At 41.0% G+C, this 21,476-nt stretch overlaps 1 protein-coding gene across 1 annotated transcript in view; it reads right to left on the bottom strand.

Moving 5' to 3' along the window:
* LOC146964853 (ephrin type-A receptor 6-like) overlaps nt 1–20,942 on the bottom strand; it is a 173,454-nt gene extending 152,512 nt beyond the window's left edge. Inside the window, exons 1-2 of the mRNA XM_085764227.1 lie at nt 20,297–20,942; nt 9,276–9,340 (exon numbers count right to left, since the gene is read on the bottom strand). Of these exons, the coding sequence (XP_085620353.1) occupies nt 9,276–9,340; nt 20,297–20,375 (144 nt within the window). The 5' untranslated portion in view covers nt 20,376–20,942. The remainder of the gene's footprint in view (nt 1–9,275; nt 9,341–20,296) is intronic.
* Nucleotides 20,943–21,476: the final 534 nt, after the last annotated feature.

The raw sequence follows: 21,476 nt of genomic DNA on the forward strand, positions 1-21,476 counted from the left end.
TTATTTTTTTCAATTACTAGACATTTAAGGCGACCCCATCTGAATTCCAGGCGACCCCACATGGGGTCCTGATCCTATGGTTGAAAAACACTGCTCTACTGTCTTTCCTGTCTGCTCTCAGAGTGTGTGTGTGGGGGGTAATGTAGTGTTGATTCTCTCTCTCTCTCTCACACACACACGCGCGCACACAAACAAACAGGCGCGCCCACACACATGTTGTCAGCGGTGAGGTCCGACCAGAGCGATTGACATGTGTCCAACCAACCCAATCAGACGCGCGGGTTCGGAGTCCGGACCGAGAATTAAAAGTTGGACCGCGCTGGTCCGTGCTTCAGCACCGTGTGTCGGGCCGCGTCTGGTTTTAATTAATACGGGGGTATAAACAGTCAGCGTAGCGGTCACCGGAGCTGATCACGGCCCTATAAGCAATGAGAGCATTTTTTACCGGGCGCGCTAAACCACACAAACGGGTACGACAGTAACAACAGTTATCCACCTCGATGCTGTGAATGACGGCCTGACGCGCTCACCTGACCAAAGATCGTCTCTGCTGGAAAGACACATTACTCTGTCAGGAAACAACATACCAGCATCGTTCTCCACCAGTAACGAAAAAATGAAATTTTGATCTGTAAAAAATAACTCGCCAGAGTGGCGAGTGGTCTTAAAAATTTACCAGCCAGAGACAAAATCTACCCGTAATTGGCGAGTGGCGAGTGTTAGTTTTGGACCCTGGTCACATGTATTGTTTTGCCTCGTGCTGACGGACCAGTTGTTAACATAGAGGCTTGTTTATGCCGTTACATGCAGTGGCTGTCGCCTGCCCAATTTCACGTGAATGCAGCATGAAAAATACTATTGAGTTGCTTGCGATATACGACCGCTACGCTAGATGGGAGCAATTCCTACACAATATACCTTTATGCAAAGAAACTTCAAATATTGATATAATGTGTATGAAAGTTTAACTTGAAAATTTCAAATACGTGTGAACATTTCTGAGATGGGTGAGTGGAAGGTTGAATGCAAGTACAAAATGTGTCAACTGTCAACAGAGATGAGCTGACATGCTGATTAAACCTTATATGTGATATTGAGCTTTATAAATATTGACTTGACTTGAAATACAGAATTGTGGTACAGTGATCATCTTATCATTTCACCACAGACATTCTTGATCCACTTGCCACGACACGCAAAAGCACAAAGAGGTGGAGTGGTGTTTCTCTAATTAATAAGTGATCTCTATCTGACACTGACTTAAAGAAAGCATACTAACTACGTGAGGCAAGCTGAACTGCAGTGAGGTTACTTAACCACAGCTGATACAATCTGCCACTGGCTTCATTTATCATTTCAGTCGGCAAAGGTGAAGTTCAGTGTCAGCAAAAAGAAACCTGCTACTTTTTTTGTACATTGCATGTATGGGCATTTTATCAGACGTAAACAGAATCTTAAAATGGAGCCATCGATCAGAACCCAACCATGCACAGTGTTATCAGAACACAGCTCTGGCAATAACCATGGCTTTTTTGCATTTAGTTTCCCACTCTTTTACTGTATAGTCAAATAGCAGCACGACATAGCACTGCACGACAAATGATGGTGGTAACTGACAACTCTCAGCCAACATGCTGCTTGTGAGCTTTCCTTTCAGGTACATCGATGTCTTCAATTAAATGTTGATATTTGGTTGAATTTAGGTTGTGATTCAATAAATTCAATATCAAGACAACTTCTAAGGCCACTGTAACTACAGTTCAAACGTCTCATGTTTTATCTCTTACATATGAAAAGTCAAATGTCACAAAGTCAGGTGGGCAATGTTAGGTTTGGACATCAACCTGATTTTCATTTCCAAGCAACATGTAATGTCTCTTCTTCACTAGTCTACTCCCAGCTGGGTTGTGTCAAAAAATAACCTAACCTTAAATACTTCTAACACGGTCTGCAAATGTATTGAAAGGCTATTAAAATTGAATGTTGCCACTGTTGTGTTTTTTTAATCAAAGTATTTTTTTCTAGAAACCTTGTTGATAAGTGTTCTTACTTAGACCACACTATTTGCCGTTTTGCATTTGAAACATGACCACATGAAACAAAGATGTCCAGAGCTTTTCACTCATGAAAATAAGCATGTGTCTAAACTCTATCTGTCTCACAGAAACCACATATTCTGTTTTCTTAGTTGCCAATCCTTATCATATTTATGTATTCAGCCCCTGTGTTCAGCTGGGTGCTAATAACCTCCTCACTCTTCCTTCCCTCTGTGTTTTTTTTAAATTTTCTTTTAAATTTGCATCCATCCGTTAGTTTCCTCCTGCTCTTTCTCTAACTCAGCTTCACTGCATTCCTCACACGGTGAGGGTTAGCCCAAAAAGCTGTCAGGATATGTTCTGCTGTCAGCGAGATGCCGAGTGGGAGCGCATTAGATATCGGCCTCGGTGTGTCCCTGACAAGAAACAAGCCAATTAAGGAATCCCCCGGCACTGCTTAAGCCCGGTTATGGCAGAGGTCCCTGAGCCGAACACTGGTGTGCTAAATCATCATACCTTTTTTATATTAGAGCCTCCATGGGGAGAAGTTGAGTGATTCTGGCTTATTCCCTTTTTTTCCTCTCTCTCACAGCACTGCCGGCCATCACTCAGCAGCACGCCTTAGAGAAGTTTATCTGAGCTATGAAGGACACTGACATACAGATTTTCCTCTCTCTCCTCCTCCACTCTGTTGTTCAGTCTCACTGTCAACGCTAATAGTATTAGCGATGGAGGAAGTGCTTTGAGATAAGCCTTAGGTCATGTAGTTGCAATCAATTACTGTGGTTAAATATTGCAATAAAAAGATTAGGGATTAGTATTGGGGGAGAGAAAGGAGGCTTGAGAGGGTTGGCAAATGCCTTCCTCAGGGTGTGAGCACTTGAATTCGTGCTAGTCATTTTATTCATTTTCACTCTCACAAATTCTATCCAATCACTCGCTGACATGGCCACCCATCTATTTCTATATGTCTTTTTTCTCAATTTTTCTCTCATTTCAATTCTGTCTGTCACTGCCGTCCTCCAAACACAAAGGCTAAATCTGACAGCAATCCTCTGAAAACTTTTCTCAAAACTGACAGACCGATTTGTTCTGAGGACTTTTTGTCGATTAGAGCCTGCCAGAGCTAACTCTTGTTGTATCTGGGAATAACAACAAAAGCTGGGTGTTATCATGGTGCACTATCACAAAATAGCACAGTGGGATGCTGCATGATGGAGCTACACAAACAATTTGGCATCCAAAGCTGAATGGGTAAAAGTGGGGTCTTTAAAGGCCGATACTGACACTTTTGTACTGAAGCTGTAATTGAAGGCACCAGTCGGGATTTTTAACTCTGGACCCTAATAAAGACATCTTGTATTCTTCTGTATTTTCCTACTGTCAACAAATTCCACAAAACAATGTGATAGTCTTTTTCCGAATACTTTGTGACTCCTCCATCCTGTCACTGAGCCAATTTGTCACTTCCTGCTGAAAACAGGTCAAAAACATTGCTGCACTGCAGTAGTAAGTAGCAAATTTGTTGGAGATGTTTGCAGCAGCAAATTAATGCACATTTGCTGGATTCTTTACAAATGCACCTGTCTACACACACTCTGAGACAAATGTCTTGCTCTGAGCTAAACAATTGTGAGTTATCGAGGTTGCGCAGCCTAATATTTGACTGAGCAGAGTTCCAGCAGCAGTAAACCAATGTGCTGGCGCTGTACTTACGTAACACTGTGTTTACGCCCCCAGTAGATGTGACTTATTGGCTGCTTGGAACCTGATAATAGATAAAAATAGGATTCTTCCCTCACCTTTAGTTACCCTATTGGTAAATATCAAATATCTTCATCTTTGTCAGGCCGGCTTGCTCTCGGTTGTCATTATAGTGTCAATGAGTGAAAGCAAAAAAGACAACATTAGGAATTCTTAATCCCTTAAAGCTGTTTCATGTAATTTAATAACTATGTGCGTCTCCCTTTGCTTCACCCCTACCCCACACCCCCCTCAACCACCCACCACTGGGAAATGACTCATGCATATTTCAGCAGTGTGTCTGCCCATTCCGAGTGGAGCTTATTGTGGCTGCATGCAGACGCCAATTCAACCCTCTTTCCCTTCTCCTCCCTCCGTCTCTCTCCCTCTCATTCACCCCTCTGACACCCTGTTCATCATCACTATTCCACATCTCAGAACATGGAGGGAAAGACTGAGAATAGAGACACAAATCTTTCCCTCATGAAAAAACAAACCTCCCAGCATCTTTTCTTTTAAAGTATCTGTTTGCCTTTGGCATTCTCAAACACACAATTATCTTCTGCTAAAGGGAAAAGTTTGCAGACCTTGAAGTCCTTGAAAGATGTGGTACAGATCGATTCTTGTTCAATATGCACAAATCTAACGAGTGAAACCTTTGAGGGTGAATGTCTTTTCTAACTGGGAGGATATTCCCACATTCAGTTAAATCATTAATAAACATAACAACAGCCCTTCTTGCATGGTTTCCCTTGCAGGCTGATTGAAACAGGTCTATTTACTTTCCAGGGAGAGCAGGTATAAAATAATCAAAGGGCACCTTGCACTGAAGGCAGGGCATGACCAAGACGTATGGTTGTGTTTACAGTGTGTAAACATCTGTTTACAGCTTTCCACTGAGCTGGAGATGCCTTGAATGCAAACCTACAGGGAAATGCATTCCAGGGATGGGGAGTCCAAGCCCAATCAATTAATTGATTGAAGTGTCTCCGTCTTTCTATAATTAAAAGTATTCCCAGTGATAATCACATACATTATGTGCCCATTGCCAGGAATTTACAGCTCTGTGTTGCCATTTCACTACCTGGACAGACAGACAGATGTCTGTACCATCTACCACAACAGAACATCTCTAAAATTGAGATGAGCATTGGAAGTCACAGAACAGAGAAGATGTAGCAAGAGTTAAGATGTGTCAATAAAAAGGCCATGTGTAGTAAGACAGTGTTGTGAAGAAGAGGACTGTGGTAAACTTTTATGTGTTAACTTTCTCCCAAGAAATATCATATTGTGCTTCAATTTTGGTGGGTGTACGTGAACAACTATATCTCACAAGTTTGAGTTACAGCAGTGGAATGCTATATCAGTGTGTGTGTGTGTGTGTGTGTGTGTGTGTGTGTGTGTGTGTGTGTGTGTGTGTGTGTGTGTGTGTGTGTGTGTGTGTGTGTGTGTGTGTGCGTGTGTGTGTGTGTGTGTGTGTGAAACAAAGGAGCCTCCCAAGAGGGTCATAAGATAGCTGAACAGGAGCCAAGTGAGAGACCTGTTCAAGGATACTGAGAGAGGTGGAAGGGGCAGGTGCATATTGTAATCCTACTTATCATCTGTCCTCTGTCATACTGTAACTATATTTCAGGCCAAGAATCTGCTGCCATCGCCTTTATCTTGACAAAAACCACCACACTGTTCATATAGCCAACCTCTTTTTCTGGATATCACAGGCAAAAGACTAATTATGCATCTAGGATGAAAGCTGTCACAAATTACTATAATGTCTATTGTTAGGGTTTGCTATTTTCAACTACTTAATTAAATGTCTTATATTTGCATTATTAAAAAAGAATTCCTTGACAAAGATGCAAGAAACATAAAACATTTAGCTCATTGGCCAATGCGTGACACTGCTGAAAGCCATTTAGATTGACTAACCTGGTCCCTTACTGGCATGTGGCTTATTTTGTAGCATTTATCTGCATTTGTGACAATGGCCTTAATAATAATTTTTCATTCTCCACCTAACTGCCTCACCTTTCCTCCTCTTTGAACCATCACACTGGGTGACTTGTCCTTAATGTAATTGGTAGAAAACAAGCAGCAGCCTCCATGTCTAAAAAACAAAGCCAACACATAAGTATTAAAAAACTGCACTTCTTCTTCTTCCGCTTGAGTGTGGCTCCAAAAACGACTAAATCCCCAGCCCCCATGTTGAAATGTCTAACTTTACCCGATAAATAATCATATTTACAACCTGGTACAGTACCAAAAATATTCTGCATGGTTGAGGATGTGCCTCGTTGAGTGACAGCTGAGTGAGCGCACTGTTGCCCCAAACCAGCATTCACCAAAGTCTGGGCTCCTCAAGCAGCCCCTCATCTTTGTCCATTTTAGGATTAGCTGAAAGATCAGCGAGGTGGCAATTGCAGAGCAGCCCACTCAGCCACCAGAGTGCTGTCATGGAGGCTGTATTCAGCTTCATTTACATTCTAATAGAAGCAGGTACGTGGTTGCTACTTGATCAAGAAAAGGTGATGACATAATTTTTGATGCTGTTAGAAGAGCAATAGCTGCATGGAACTAACTCATTCCTGCTTGCCATGTTATTACTGGTCATGTTGATGGCCAAAACAACCCTGAGACCCATGTTGTTCAAGTGACCACACAGATGTGAGGCGTATATTGGGATACAGTTCCCATGGAAATATAGTGTCCTGCAACAGTGCTGGCAGACCATGTAGTTAACCCTCCCCTACTATTAATCTACACATTGTAGCCTGGTTACAAGGTGTTTACTGGCTTTTAATAAAATATATATATTTAAAAAACACAACTCAATTTCCACTTGAACTTCAATTGCATATACAACCAGCTACATTCCTGCCAGATTCATCATCAGGTAATCATGTTGGAGGAGTAACTGCATACAAAATTATTTGAAGGTGTGCACTAGGCAGGACTGACAGACAGGCAGGAGTTTATATCCACAACTAGTGTGCGACTCTGATAGGCAGCTACATGGGGAGCTGCTGTATCGGCCTGATACCAGGCTGTGTCTAATATGGCGGGGATTGACTTCCTCTTGCTGGCTCCCAGGTAGTGAGGGGGATTTAAACTATTTTACCTCCCCAGATCTTCACACCTTCCCTCAGGCCCTCTCACCTCGATGCCTTAAATATTAATGGTAAATCGGAGGATAGTGGATGAGTGAGGAGGGGAGAGGCCTGACAGCTTAATCATGGAGGCAGCAGCCTCCCTCTCTCCTCTTCCTCAACGCTGTGGGCGGCTGTCACCACGACCTACATGATGTAATCACCTCCATAACCCTGATATGGGCCACAGAGGGCCGCGCAGAAAGAGATAGAGAGACAGAGAAGGGGGGAGGACCTAAGGGATCCTCCAGCTGAGGATCATTTAAAGTCAAAACCCACAGAGAGCACAGATAGTAGGAGGATGCAGAAACACATCAGTTTGAAAAATAAAAGAAATTTATGATACAGCTGACTGAAACACAACCTCAATCCACTTACTGTCACCTATACCACAGACATCAGCTGATTTTATTTTTGTGATCTTTATTAGCCTATCTCTTGGTCAATCTTTTTTTTTTTTTTCTTCACGGATCTTTCATATGATAACATTTATTTTTAATAAAGTCATTATTAATAATGTCAAACTCAGATCAAGTACCAATTTCAAGGTTTGTTTTCAGCTAACTAATGTGCCATCTTTATCCTTTTTCTGAGTTCTTATCAACTGCCAGTGAAAGTATTAAAAAATGAGCCCTGAGCTTTTACAGTGGCTGGTTAAGGCAGTGACTTCATTATTCATTGTGATATTGTAACAATGAGCTGCCCTGAAATTCCATAACTGGGATAACTTGGAAAAGCTTTACCATTTATTGTCAACTGTTTTGTATGTCCAAATGTTTCCATCCTCAATTAATTAGATATTGAAAATCAAAATCTAAAGTATTGTATGATGTCTAGAGACACCGGAGACTTCATACACAAAATAAAAAATGTCAATTGGTTTCCAAGGGTTATCGGCTTATATGTAAATCACTACTGTATTACATCAAGACAAAAAAGCTGTCATGAGAGATCCCAACTGATAGGGTATGACACAGGTGAGAACTTCAAATACAAGCAGTTACCTCATTAAGCAAAGCACTTTATACTTGACATTTTGAAAGGTGCTATATGAAAGAACTTTTAACACCCCAGGCATTTTCTCAACAAGAAATCACTGATGGGGAGCCCTTATATTCTAGGAAAATGGGGATGAAATACAGTCAAACATGGACCAAATTAAGCATGGGCATTTTGAGTAGTTTTCTAACCAAGTAACCCAACCTGGTCTTACTTGAGTAACCGATTACTTTAATAAAAATAGAATGACTCATAAATGATTGATCCGAAACAGAACCATGACATGATTATGTAGTTTGATCAGACGTTAGACATGCCATTTTTTAAATCCTAGGTTAACCGGGTAATAATTCGTAACAGATTAGCAGATTGCCTACTCGGGTACTCGAGTACCCAGGAAACCGTGCACATGCCTAGACCAAATGCAATCAGAGTGGCATGAGCATAGAAGGAGAGACCCTCCCCATCCCTACAATAAGTCTATATTGAATTGAACTGTGTTATACTTAATAGGGAGACAAGCCTGTCACAGTGAATATGAACAAGGAAGTGGAAGTCAGCCACTTCTGCCTGTGTAGCTTATTGCATACAACAAGAAGACGTTTTCAATCCGTCCCTCAGGTACTCTGACAGCACAGAGATCAAAACATGAAGGTCTTGATCTGAGGACGTTATTTGTTGTCAGCACATCTATATTTTATGATGCCAAGGCACCTTCAGTTTGGCTGTTTCTCTGATTTTCAGCTGGACTGGAGGCACTTACTGCCAGAGCAAAATGAAAATACCCCTTTTAGGGCACTGACAAAAATACAGAATATGGAGCAGTTCATGTAGTCAATGTTTCTCAAGCAACTGAGAGGCAACTGGAGTTAAAATGGAGACTCGAACATTCACTTTCTGTGGTATGGAAGCTTTGTTTTACTCTTAAAGATGAAGACCTGGCTGATGTGAAACTTACTGCAGTGGTTTGGCATTGGATTAGATCAATATAACCAATTGCAATGGTTGTTATTTTAATGATGTAAAATTTATGTGCAGACAAATAGAAAAATACAGGTATCAAATGTCATATATAATTGTATTTCTATCCTGGACAGACAGCTTTCTGTAGCTCTCTAGTGACTCCAGTGGGACAATAATTAATAGTGAGAGTGAGAGAACATTTAATGGGGAGCTTCCAACTCGTTTGACTGATTATCTGTCCACAAGTTACAGTATACAGTTCCCACGTCAACAGAGAGCTCTAAAGAAAATAGACTAATTGATCTAATTAATGTAGCAATTGCCATATAATTTGAACACTGGACAGTAAGGCCAAGAGAAATATAATCAGGAGAAGAGTTGCCCTTCTTACCCCATTTATGGGATACGTCTTCCATCCAAGCTCTCCTAGCACAGACGTCGTATCCAGCAGCACAACTGAAATGGGAAAAGGAGGAGAAGGGAAAATACAACCATTAGCAATCTGTCAACACACAAAAAGTCCTATTTTCAGCCTGGAAATTGAAATATCAGTCATAAATGTGTTCATTTAGACATTTCTTATATTAACAGAAATGAGTTTCTTGGATGAATATTTATGTGTATGGCAGGGTATACAGTGAGAGCAACATTTTTTGCTCCTTGCAACACAATTTAGGGACTGATGGATTGCAGTCAGATTGCTGTCAACAGTCCATTCCCTTACCTGCCATCCCTCGCTCCCACCCACAGCTTTCCTTCAATCTCACTCACAACAATGTGCTCCTCTTCAGCCTATGACTGAGACTGTTCATGAGCTATAATCAGGGATAATTCTGTCTTCAACACTTTTTTATGTGCCGTTCAATTACGTGGTTCATTCTTCCAAATATTAATCAAGACAGTTTTTCCATGTATCTTAAATGGAGCTCTGATATTGCTTCTCCCCAGAGTTCAATATACAGTGATATTAATCTTGCCATAGCATGATACTGTAATTGTCAACTGACTCTAAGCTTCCATGTGGTGTTAAAAAAAACAAAAAAAACACAATGCAATTTTACCCTGGAAAATATTGCCATCCTTGACAATATTTTGTCTTGCTCTCAAGGACAGTCGATTTAATAATTCAGGAGGAAAGTGTTTCCCCCAGCAACAAGTGATTTACAGTGAAAAGGAGCAGATACGGCTTGCTGAATTTACCTTCAATGACGCCAGAATAGCATAGCTGAATTTAAAAAAAAAGTTTACCTACTCTTGTGACAACATTAGGGAATAGAAAGGCAACAGAGTTCCATTTTGAAACTCCATAAATATTAAATAGAGCCCATCCAGTCACCTTGTCAAATGCGCCAAATGTACATTATATGTAACAATACAGTTATGTCCTACTTGCATGTAGATCCACTGCATCATGAAGTAGGTATAAGAAAATAATTGATATTCAGGGAGAGAGCTGGCAGAAAAACAATACACACTCAGGAGACTTGTTTTAAAGCCAGTCACCCCCCCCCCCCATAGTCATCATTGTAGAATCTGCTCATCAGCAGCCGAAAAATTTCGTCTTCAAACTTGCCCTTGAGCAACCATTGCCTCACATCTTACATGCCTTGCCAAAAATCACATGTTTTACACAGATTCGGATTTCTGATAAATCTCGGGGTATTTTTCTACTTTGATGATGACTGAGGCTTAAGTGTCAGTCAGTCATGAATGTCCACTTAGAGCTTTGCAAGTAGTCCTTGAGGGGCTCATTACACCAACACAAATCTCTATCAGTGACAATTCTTCCTGAATAAATCTCCATTAACATGATTGCTCTGGGACAGTTAGTTAATACAACTAAATGTACATCAAAGGAGGTAGTTTCAATGGTGTGATATTATCATTCGCAAATTACAAAATTGATGTTTGTATCTCTATAAATGTACTCTGACAAGATCAAGGCAAGAAGATAAAGGGCCATGTTTAAATCTGTTCGTTTCACAGTTTAGAGCCAGCCAGAGATTGTCTTTCAGCTGTTCAGTTAGGTTTTCAAACTTTTCATTGTGCTCCGTGTACGTGTCTGTCACACACAACTGAATACTCCCTCAACTTTCCCTGGTCTTCCACAGAACTCGGATTAGACACAACCGACACAACACAACACCTGCTATTTAGAGAGTTAAGAAAACCATCCAGGATATGGCACTCTGGCCTTGTCAGAGCCACGAAATGCAACAGGGGGAAAAATACAAGTTGATGCTTTGCAGTGCTGGTGTGGTTGCACAGCAGACAAGTGTAGCCTACCGTAGGCCTATATTTCAATACATCAAAAACACAAGCAAGATAAATAATAGTTACTTTGTGATTTATTTTAATTCTTTACTCTCATCATATCATTTAAGGTGTACAAAGCATCCTTTAAAAGCCTGCACAGTCTAAGTTGCAATGTTAGACTGAACATTGCATTGGGTGACACAAAATTAATACATGATTTATCATTGTTATAACCTCCCATAAATACTCACAGAATGTAATTAACTATTAATTGTTATCTGCTTCCACATATGGATGTTATACTGAGTTTTGGTGGTTGAAGCCAATTCAGCAAGCGAGAAAGAAAAAAAAGAAAAAATGGAGAGCCAAACAGGCTACAGTATGCGCACACAGCTGCATACAATTGACGTGCAAGGATTGACAAAGTGACCCAGTAAAAGTGTGAAAATAATTGATGTAAAAAGTCACCATACAGGCGGAACAGTAATGACAGTAACTTAGCTTGCTAAGGTTGCGTGCAGCCAGCTCACCTCTGGAGCTGTCATTATGTTAGCTTTGACAAGCTAACGTTAGCATTGTTGTGCAGAGCATTGCTACAACAAATGCTTTCTGTCGCAGTTCCAGTTAGGGACATGTCTGCTCCAACATGTTGTTAGGAGGTAGCACGCGTAACTTACTCACCCCTCTGCTACTGTCTGTCTTTGAGCCGCTTAGGTTGTTCTTCCTTTCATTTGAAACTAACTTAGTCTGTGGCACCGTCTATAGGCTACTGGCGTTAGGTTGTCACTGCTGACCCGCCACACAGGCAAAACTCCATACATGATACATCCCACATGCTAGGGAATCTGTTGCTTCACCTACAGTACAGTTTGCTGCCATCCCGCTGCTGTGTCCCCTTCAGGTGCTGTGTACCTATTCTGGCGCAAACTAAGGTATGGCCTTTAGAGCCACCGTAGACCGCGAAGACTAATCAACCCCCCCCCCCCTTTTTTTTTTTTTTTTTAGTTTTTAATAAGTTAATGAGTTAAAGTTTTAAGCCCCATTTTCTCTGGTCAATTTAACCATAACCCAATATTCAAAAGGGTAGCCTAATCCCAATTTAATGTCACTGTTGCTGCTAAAAAAATATTTTTATTAATTTGGGATAGCCTACTGAAAAGAGGTTTACAGCAGGTTTAAATGAATTATAATAAAATTGATACAAATCAAAATTAAGAAGTGCCAGCTTTGGCAGAGGAACAAGCTATGATGTGGATCTGAGGGGAACTGCAAAGTTGGATGATCATTCTTTGTGAGATCATAATAGCTACTTGAGCCATTCTTTTACTATCTGGTCTGGTCCAGTGGCTGTGTTTAAATGTAAATTGCATGGATTGCATTTTTGCACCCTGCTCCTATTGCCTCACCAACCAAAACTTAACTGACATAGCCTACAGTATGTAAGAAGAAGTAAGAAGAGCAGTGGAGGACACATTACAGTAATAGAGCGGGAACTCCCTGTGAGTAAGCCAGGGCAACTTATTCAAAAACCTAATAGCATGTGTGCTTCCTGAAACCTGGCCTATACGTAATAGGCCTAGTAGCTACTCTTTTAAGGACAGAGAAATATGGTTCTCTACGATTTCCAGTATAACATTATAAATGTCATTCGTAAAAATCCATAAGCTGCACACAGCTGGGGAGTGGTAACCTCAGACTGCCTTAGCAAAAGGAAAAGAAAAAGAGAGACAGATATGCAGCAACAAAAAGAGAAAAGAGAGAGTGAGACAAGTTTTAGTGATTGACTAGTTGTAACCGTGGTTTAGTCACTTTGCATTTTGATAAAATAAAGCAACAGCATGTCTTTAACACCAGATCATATTTAATATGGAAAACCTTTTTAGAACTGGAAAATAAAGTAGGCCTAATTAATGAGTCCTGTTATGTTATATCAGTCTGAGATAAAATAGACATTGATTTTAATGAAAACGTTGCAGATTATTCTATTGATTACAATCCAGTCTGACAGAAAGGCTTCATGCCGATCCTTTTCATCTCTCAACCCAAATATCTTAGTTTTAAGGTAACCTCCATGTTTCAATGTTGACTCATTTTGGATCTTTTCCAGCGTCTCTATGTCTTTTTCTGCTCACCTGTGCCAGGTCTGTGCCATGTCAGTGCCAGTGCCATGCTGGAGGACTAGCTGGCACTGCCTCTAGTGTTAATGGACACCATTAGGCTACTGTGGGCAGGTGAGCAGCACAGTCCCTGGAGAATGGCCTAATTACTGTGAGTTGGCTGTGTTGCTCACTGCAGTGAGCAGTTTCACACCTCACTTTGCCATAAATAAAGAACAGCTGATGTACATTAGTAGGCAGTGTGAAAGTATCCAGCAGAGAACACTGTGCTGTTGGGTCAAAACATTGTGTTTCCATCTTCATAGGAGATAAGAAAATAGTTTGATCTTGACTAAAAAAAGTTTTATAATGTTTGAACCAGCTTTGTAGAACTTGTACAATGAACTATATCACAAAGACAATCATAGGTTATCAGGCATTAGGTACAGTAGGCTATTGTATTCACGATATCACAAGTCAAATACAGGTGGACAAGTAGTTTGGCACCCAATCCCAATTTCTCCCTCAAGACCTCAGTCAACTCTCACAGATGTCTCCTGTGTGTTGAGTAATATTTAACCTTAACTTTATATTACTACAAATGTCCAAAATTTACAGACAAGCTGAGTCCAGAAATGATAGAGAGGGAAAAAAAAGAAGAAGCCGCGAGTATCATTGGAAAACCGGAAGGTCAAAACACAAAAAATCTGAAGAACTAAAATAACTTACAGGCTACAAATGGCTGAGGCCAAAAGAACATGGATCCAAGGCACAGGAGACGAAACATTAGAAACAGCAGAGACATCGATTAAAGGTAGAGACAAATAAACATACTGACAGAGACTTCAGTGCAATAAAGGAGCAGGTGAAACTATTAGGGGCAGGGCAGGCAGTCACATTGGTGGGGGCAAAAACAAACTAAACACACAGACATAAAGTAAGTGTTTACCAAATAAACAGGTCATTTCAGGTCAGGATGTGCTTGATTTGTGCAAAAGATGAAAGATGCTTTTTTTTAAATGAAGCACTTCTGGTGACAGTTTTGAACTGCAGTGACCACTGTGACCTGACATGAACACAGTTCACAAAGCCAGTCCTCAACCAAAATCTGCCTTTCTACTTTTAAAATCAATATCCATCCATTTTGATTATAAAAAATGTAGTTTTTCCAATGACCAAAAGTGAATGGGTGTATGAGTCCATGCGTTAAACTATATATTCTCATGTGTTTGCACTTTCGCTTGCCTGTGTGTGCATATTTTCGTTTAGGCATAGGTGCCCTGAGCAGCATACCTACCACTGTACACTAAAACTGCTTGCATAGGAGGCATATCCATCCATCCTCTCTCTTTCTATTTCTCTCCCTCTCTCTTTCTCTCCATAGAGTCATCTTTCAGCCAAGCACCCACAGACCCCGCCTGGAGCTGAGGGTCCTCTGGGACTTCCACTGGTTAGATATAAAAATAGAACATGAGCTGGCCAACTCATAAATATATGGAGCTCCAGTAGAATGATGACATCTCCTGTCTGGCCTACAGCCCTCGCAGGCCACACAAACACCCAAAAATAACTACCGCACTAATAACAGACCCAAAAGGAAGTCTCATCCGCTGTTACTTCATGTAAATTTCAATTTGGAGCAGAAAACAGAGATACAGGTGTTGCCACCTTGCTCAAGTAGAGCAGGTAAAACTACAAAAGGATGCTGCTTCTTTGAGGGTTTGTGTTTTTTTAGTTAGGTTTGGGTAATGAGTTTGCACTGGACTGCCCTAAATCTAAGACTTGTTTGATTTGTTTAACTAGAAAAAATAGTACACTACGCCACTTAAAACGCTCATTATTGTAGTTGATTTGGTACATGACATGGATTTTGACAGTATGATAAACGTTGAATGGATGGATATATTAAAGTTTTGTGTGAGAGTAAATCTTTCTGTAAACCAAGTATTTAAAATCTACACAGTTTTCTTTTGCAGTGAAAGATTAATGAAGTATGCAACTGAAATGTATTTCTTTTTTCTCAGATGTCTGTGGTTCAAAAAGCAAAGTTGAATCCAAAACAAAACAAAAGCTTTTCATTTGCAAGCACTCTACACAGCCACTGGTAAACAGTAAGTCTTGTTAAAAGACAAATAACAGCATTTGATGAGCAGAGACTTATGGAAATTGATTTTGGTGAGTATTTCAGCGACAACTTTGTGTTGTCATTTAGTAGGGTAAACAAAGTACTGGGCTCTCAGCAGATGATATGCTGTGAAATAGGGGGAAAAAAATACACAGCAAGAGGCAGGAGCTGACAGGCATGACATGATTTTCAACACATCTTCACACTCCACAAGATCAAATATTCAGCAACATAATAAATGACAGCATTCCAATACGTGTGATTAGATGTGATATAGGCTGAAAGTGTTTTTAAATGAGAGATTAGTGAAGGGGATTCATGCCAATAAAATGTGAATTAGTTGTTCTGCACTAGGTCAAGTACTGTTGCTCGATGTAACATGTTGCAGTTCACCTCAAGTAACATCACAACAGCCGTTTTCAATTCGTCTCCAAGGCCAAAGCCCTGCAGAGACACCACTGATGAGGCTGAAGCAAGAAGTGCCCACAATGTTTGATAAGATAAACTTTAAATCATCCTGTATGATACATGCATGGGAGAAAACAAAAGTGTGGGCTTTTATGGCACATCAACTCATATGATCCTTTTAAAGGATAATTACCGTTTTTTTTATTTCTAGCATAAAAAGAGATCATTACTCACCCAGATAACTTTGGTGTCATTACAAGTCGTTCCGACGAAATTAGATCCAGCCAAAGCCGCGTATATCCGTTGCGAGTACACAGGGCAGCGCAATGCAGCCTCTAAATAACACATTATCCACCGCGAAACTCGTTCATTTCACCAGTATTTTGTTATGATACGCTAGTGCTATTCCCCTCTGAGTCCGGGGTTAGCTGTTATCAACATCCGGCGTCTGTAGGTTGACCTACTAACCTCTGACCTGGATGATGTCATCTCTGACCGCGGTGCGGCACGGCTTGTTGCTACCGCTAATGCTACGGTTCGTTTCTGCGTATTTACGACTTGTCAGAACAAAATGAGCAGCTGGACGAAGTTAAGCTTCAACAGGCTTCCTCGCTGCAGCCTGGACTCACTAAAGCTCCGGCTAGTTGTGCTAAAAATGGACCCGAATGCCAAAGTGGAATGATTATGATCAGAATGAGCCGGGCAGCGCTCAGAGATGACATCATCCAGGTCAGAGGTTAGTAGGTCAACCTACAGACACGGATGTTGATAACAGGTCATCCCAGACTCAGAAGGGAATAGCAGAGTATGTGTTATTTAGAGGCTGCATTGCGTGCCCCATGTACTCGCATTATACGGATATACGCGGCTCTCGGCTGGATCTAATTTCGTCGGAACGACTTGACACCAAAATTATCCGGGTGAGTAAATTATCGTATTTTATGCTAGAAATAAGGTCCAGATTGTAAAAAATGGTATTTATCCTTGCAAAGAAAATACCTTTCAGGATATTTCAGACAGTCAATAAGTAAATATAGTACAGTGATTTCCTACTACGCAGGATGCCATATCTCACACATTAAACGCACAACACGGAGCTGTTTCTTCCATGTTTTTCTCTAAGAAAGTAATTTTTTTCATGTTGTGATTTTATACAAAGTACATTAATTAGAACACCTGTGTGGGTGTAGAAAAGGTGTGTGGTGCCCTTGACTCAAACAAGTTTCAGATGTCTGCAAACCGACTCTCAAAACATCCAACCTGTCTGTCTGAAACCTTAAGGTATGTTTTGCACGCAGCACTTCCAGCACAGTCCTTTTAATACCAAAGCTAGTTTATATAAACCACATTTCAAAATTAAACAGCACTCACTGAGGCATAATTGCCTGATCATTCATACATTTGAAAGGAGTTATTTTCCTCAAGAGTAAAACATGAAGTGGATCTTGTTCACCAGGTGGCTATAAAGCTCAAAGACAGCACAACTCGACAGTCATTATCTTAATGACTTTGAAAAAGCCTGGCCTTGACAAAAGGCATTTCCCTCTCTCCAGGCAGGTGGCCTTCGTGCAAAGACCTCTCTTTACATGTGGCAGCGTGTACTCCACTAATAGCGATGAAGTTAAATCTGATATACACTATATCACAATGCATTTATACAACCCTGAACACATAAGAAGAACGAACAGAAGACAATGCATCTCCAGTGCAAAAATAATTTTGAATTGCCTATTTTTCTTTTTCAAAGAACGGTTTCAAACTGTGCACAGACACAGATACTGAAACTGACAGTGTGCACAGTGTTTTTCCTCTTGTATAATAAGCATTCACATGACACACAAGCAAAGACAGAGAGTTGTGAGTCAAAGGTGCGGAGTTAACATTTTTTGTGGCTCTGGATCGGCTGGTTGATTGATTTTCTTTGACAGCACACGGCTGCTGAATATCTCCTTCATCTACGGCAGTGATGGCAATGTCAGCGCTCTGCGGGTGGCACCAGTGAGATGAGGCACTTTAATCAGCCATCCACACAAATCAGCGTAAAACAGTTGAGTTATTATTTTGACTTTATTGCTGGATCCATTTGCGTCTTGCAATGCATACGAGTGAGAAGCTCAACCATCAGCTTTCTGACATGTGTTCCTGAAAGAATTGAAATGCGTTTGGGGGTGGGTCATACATGATGGTCTGATTTTCCAAGAGTGACTTTACTTTATGAATTTTCATGCATGGATTTGGAGCGCAACAAGATTTGACTGAATATGAAAGCAATCCTCTGCTCAGGAAAAATCTACAACAGCTGAAGAATAATAAATGATAAATAATAAATAAATCAGATTTGCAAATGTTCACGACAATAAATATTGCTTTTTTTTTCTTTCTTTTTTTTTACAAGGAAGGGGAAATGGCCCAAAAAACTAAATTAAAGTAAAGAATATGGGAAGAGGAAGGAAAAAAAGGTTTGTTCAAACTTGGCAGTGAGTGAATAGAGCTTTGTTAATAACTGTCTGCAATCCCAGTTGAGTTGATGTGGGGGATTGTCTGACATGTTGCTGTGAGAGAAGGCACGCAGGCGAGAAGGGAAAGGTGATTGGTTTTTATTGTTCTCCTAACAGCTGACATCTCGCCCAATTTTGTCTGTGAAATCCCCAATCTTTGGAGTTGTGCTTGTCTGTGTTCAGAAGCATCAAACTACACTAAAACACCCCTGAGAAACGGTGTTGAGTTTTGTCCCAAGCTTACACTTACAGTCTATACTGTATCTTAGCAGGAGGAAACAAAAGCTCATGTTTATTAGTTTTGACCTTCATGAAATTTTAACATGAACATGATGGAAAGGTTAAGACAGACACTGTTCATCCATGCCACTGCAATTTAGTCTCTTCAGTTCAGTTCATAAAGCTACTGGACCACTGAACACAGTCTGGTGTTAATTTGATAAGAAGAAAAAAAACACAGTGAGAAATTAGCAGGAGAAGTGGTGAAAAAACATGAATGCCTTGCCATTTAATGAGACACTTTTCTCAGAGTTATTATCAGTTTTTCCACACTGAGCTATCATGCTGTGGTAGACCATAACTGCTATTGTGCCACTGAGGTCCCAGACCAGTCAATATGAGAGCCTAAAGTACAATAGAAAGTAAACATCAGTTCAATCATTCAATCTGTGGCAGAGAAAAACAGAGTGAGGCTGTTATGTAGCAGCTGTCTGGGAGAACAAGGGGTAGCATCACTCTTATTGAACTCAGAGAACAATAAAATATAACCTAGGGGGCAGATCCTGCTGTGTCCCTACACAATCAATAAGACTATTTTAAACCTCACTGATGCTGCAGCTGTGTGCGTGTTGTGTGTGTGTGTGTGTGTGTGTGTGTGTGTGTGTGTGTGTGTGTGTGTGTGTGTGTGTGTGTGTGTGTGTGTGTGTGTGTGTGCGTGTGCTCGCGCGCGTGAAGCCAAGGAAGACCCCACACACAGAGAAAAGTGTGTGTTAGCCCCAACCATAAAGACCATAGACTGGTGGACTGCATGCACATGAAAACGATATTCATTATATTCAGTGACACTCACGCGCGCGCACACTGCACAAACGCGCATGCAGTTGCACAAGTGCACGGCACCAGACTTACGCGGCATGTGCATCTAAGTACGCACGAGGCATAAAGTGAAAGCACGTACATTTTCACCCCACGCGCGCGCGCACATGCACGCACACTGAGTGATTTCATCTTTGGCGGCTCAGTAGCATTTACTGTAGGTATGTGTGTCTGAAATCTATTGCAATACTTCCAGCATAAAACATGACAGGCACCCAAGTCTGCTCCCCTCACACTGTCAGCCACTTAATGATTTAATCCTTGGCTTTTGGTGTGTGTGTGTGTGTGTGTGTGTGTGTGTGTGTGTGTGTGTGTGTGTGTGTGTGTGTGTGTGTGTGTGTGTGTATAAAATAGGATATAGAATGTGTAATTACAGAAGCCTCGAGGATGTCACTTCACTTTATGATTTTATGACCCAATTCAGTATAGGGAAAAAAACGGAGCGGAGTGTGTTCACTGAACTCCACTGTATGAAAACAATAAACTTAATCTGACTGTGAGCCGTGGTTCATTCTAGCGCGGCCAGAATAACTAGTTAGTTATTAGGAGTAATACGACTAATGGCATGAAAAATAATTCCATAAACAGCTAGGGTTAAAGTATATCTCTGCAAATCTTTTGCCATGTTTTAATTTTAGTACAATAAAGCAAAAATATCCACAAAAAGTGGATTCTCACATCTAGTAGATACACTATGTGCATCAATTTCATTTCCTTTTCTCAGTGGTATCAGTTTATTGGTTTAACTTCGGCGGGGTAGTGTTACTTAACTTACAGTTACAGTGTCCATAATGGAAATGGAAAAACCTTCCAGGAAAATAATAATAATTTAACAATGAAATAAAAAATAAAATGAACAAATTGTCTGTATGCTGTCTGAACAAACTCGGGTCTGACATGAGAGGATGGTTGAACTCTGTGAGGTTCGTCTCACCTTGGTTGCACTGGATGAAGCGAGTGAGGACAATCCCAAGATAGAGTGAAACGATGAAAAATCTCTTTCCAAAAGTCATGTCTGCTGCGGCATCTGAGGTACTTCTGTCCGAGAGGTAATGTGGTCAGAGAAAAGCGATCCTCCACAAGCCCTGATCCAACCCGTCCTGGTACCTACATTTGGTCCCGGATGAAGAGAGCTGCCCTGTTACTGAACGACACATCCATCCTTTTACCTGCTGGCAGCGGCGGCGACGAAGCGGAACAGACAGAATCTGGATAAAGTCTGAAGTGTTTTTCTTTCTTTCTTTCTTTCTTTCTTTTTTTAACACACGATAAAAAAAACACTTGGCTCCTAAGAAGTTTGGAGATCTCCCCTGGACTTCGCTCACCGTTATTACATTGTTTCAAAGAGACACTAAAATGCCCTCATCGGTCCGGTGCGTCTCCGTGGCGCACAGAGTCGTGACAGACTTGAGAAACCCTGGTGTTGGCGCGGGAGATGTGCCGTGGACAGCCGGCTGCGTGTCTCCAGCCCGGTCCGCCGAAGCAGCGGGATGCGGACGGTGAACAGAGGAGTGACTGGGATGCAGCGGAGGAGCAGCTGAAGCGACGGCTACAGTGGGAGACTGTGCGCATCTGTGCAGGATGCTCGGCACTAGAGGGGGTTAGCTGACAAGGCAATGGCGTATGTGTGTATGTATGTGTGTGTGTGTGTGTGTGTGTGTGTGTGTGTGTGTGTGTGTGTGTGTGTGTGTTATCTGCTGGTTCAAGTACAGGGCTTCCTAAATTTTTCCACAAGGACCTGAAAATGTTAAATATAGCCTCCTGCGTTCCTGTTTGGTATGATTTTCCCTTGAACATCTCTTTTATATTGTATAATCTCATGTGAAATGTTACCAGTGTTGTGAGAGAGCAAGCTTGTAATAAGTCTCTTGCACATAGTTTGATAAATGAAATGCTAAACCTTGAAATCAGCCAGTAGTGTAACTTGTGAATTGATACATCCACTTTCATTTCAACTCTTAGTTGAGGAACTTGTACAAGTCAACATGTCTATGCAGGACATGCAGTGAAGAATGTGAAATCACGTGGCCTTTATTATATGTTCAGATATATATGTTTGCAGCAGTGAAGAGGAAAATGCACCATACATAGTTTTCATCGGTCTCCTCTTTAAC

Source organism: Trachurus japonicus, chromosome 21 (assembly GCF_045865225.1).
Source record: "Trachurus japonicus isolate A0001 chromosome 21, Traja_1.0".
NCBI lineage: Eukaryota > Metazoa > Chordata > Actinopteri > Carangiformes > Carangidae > Trachurus > Trachurus japonicus.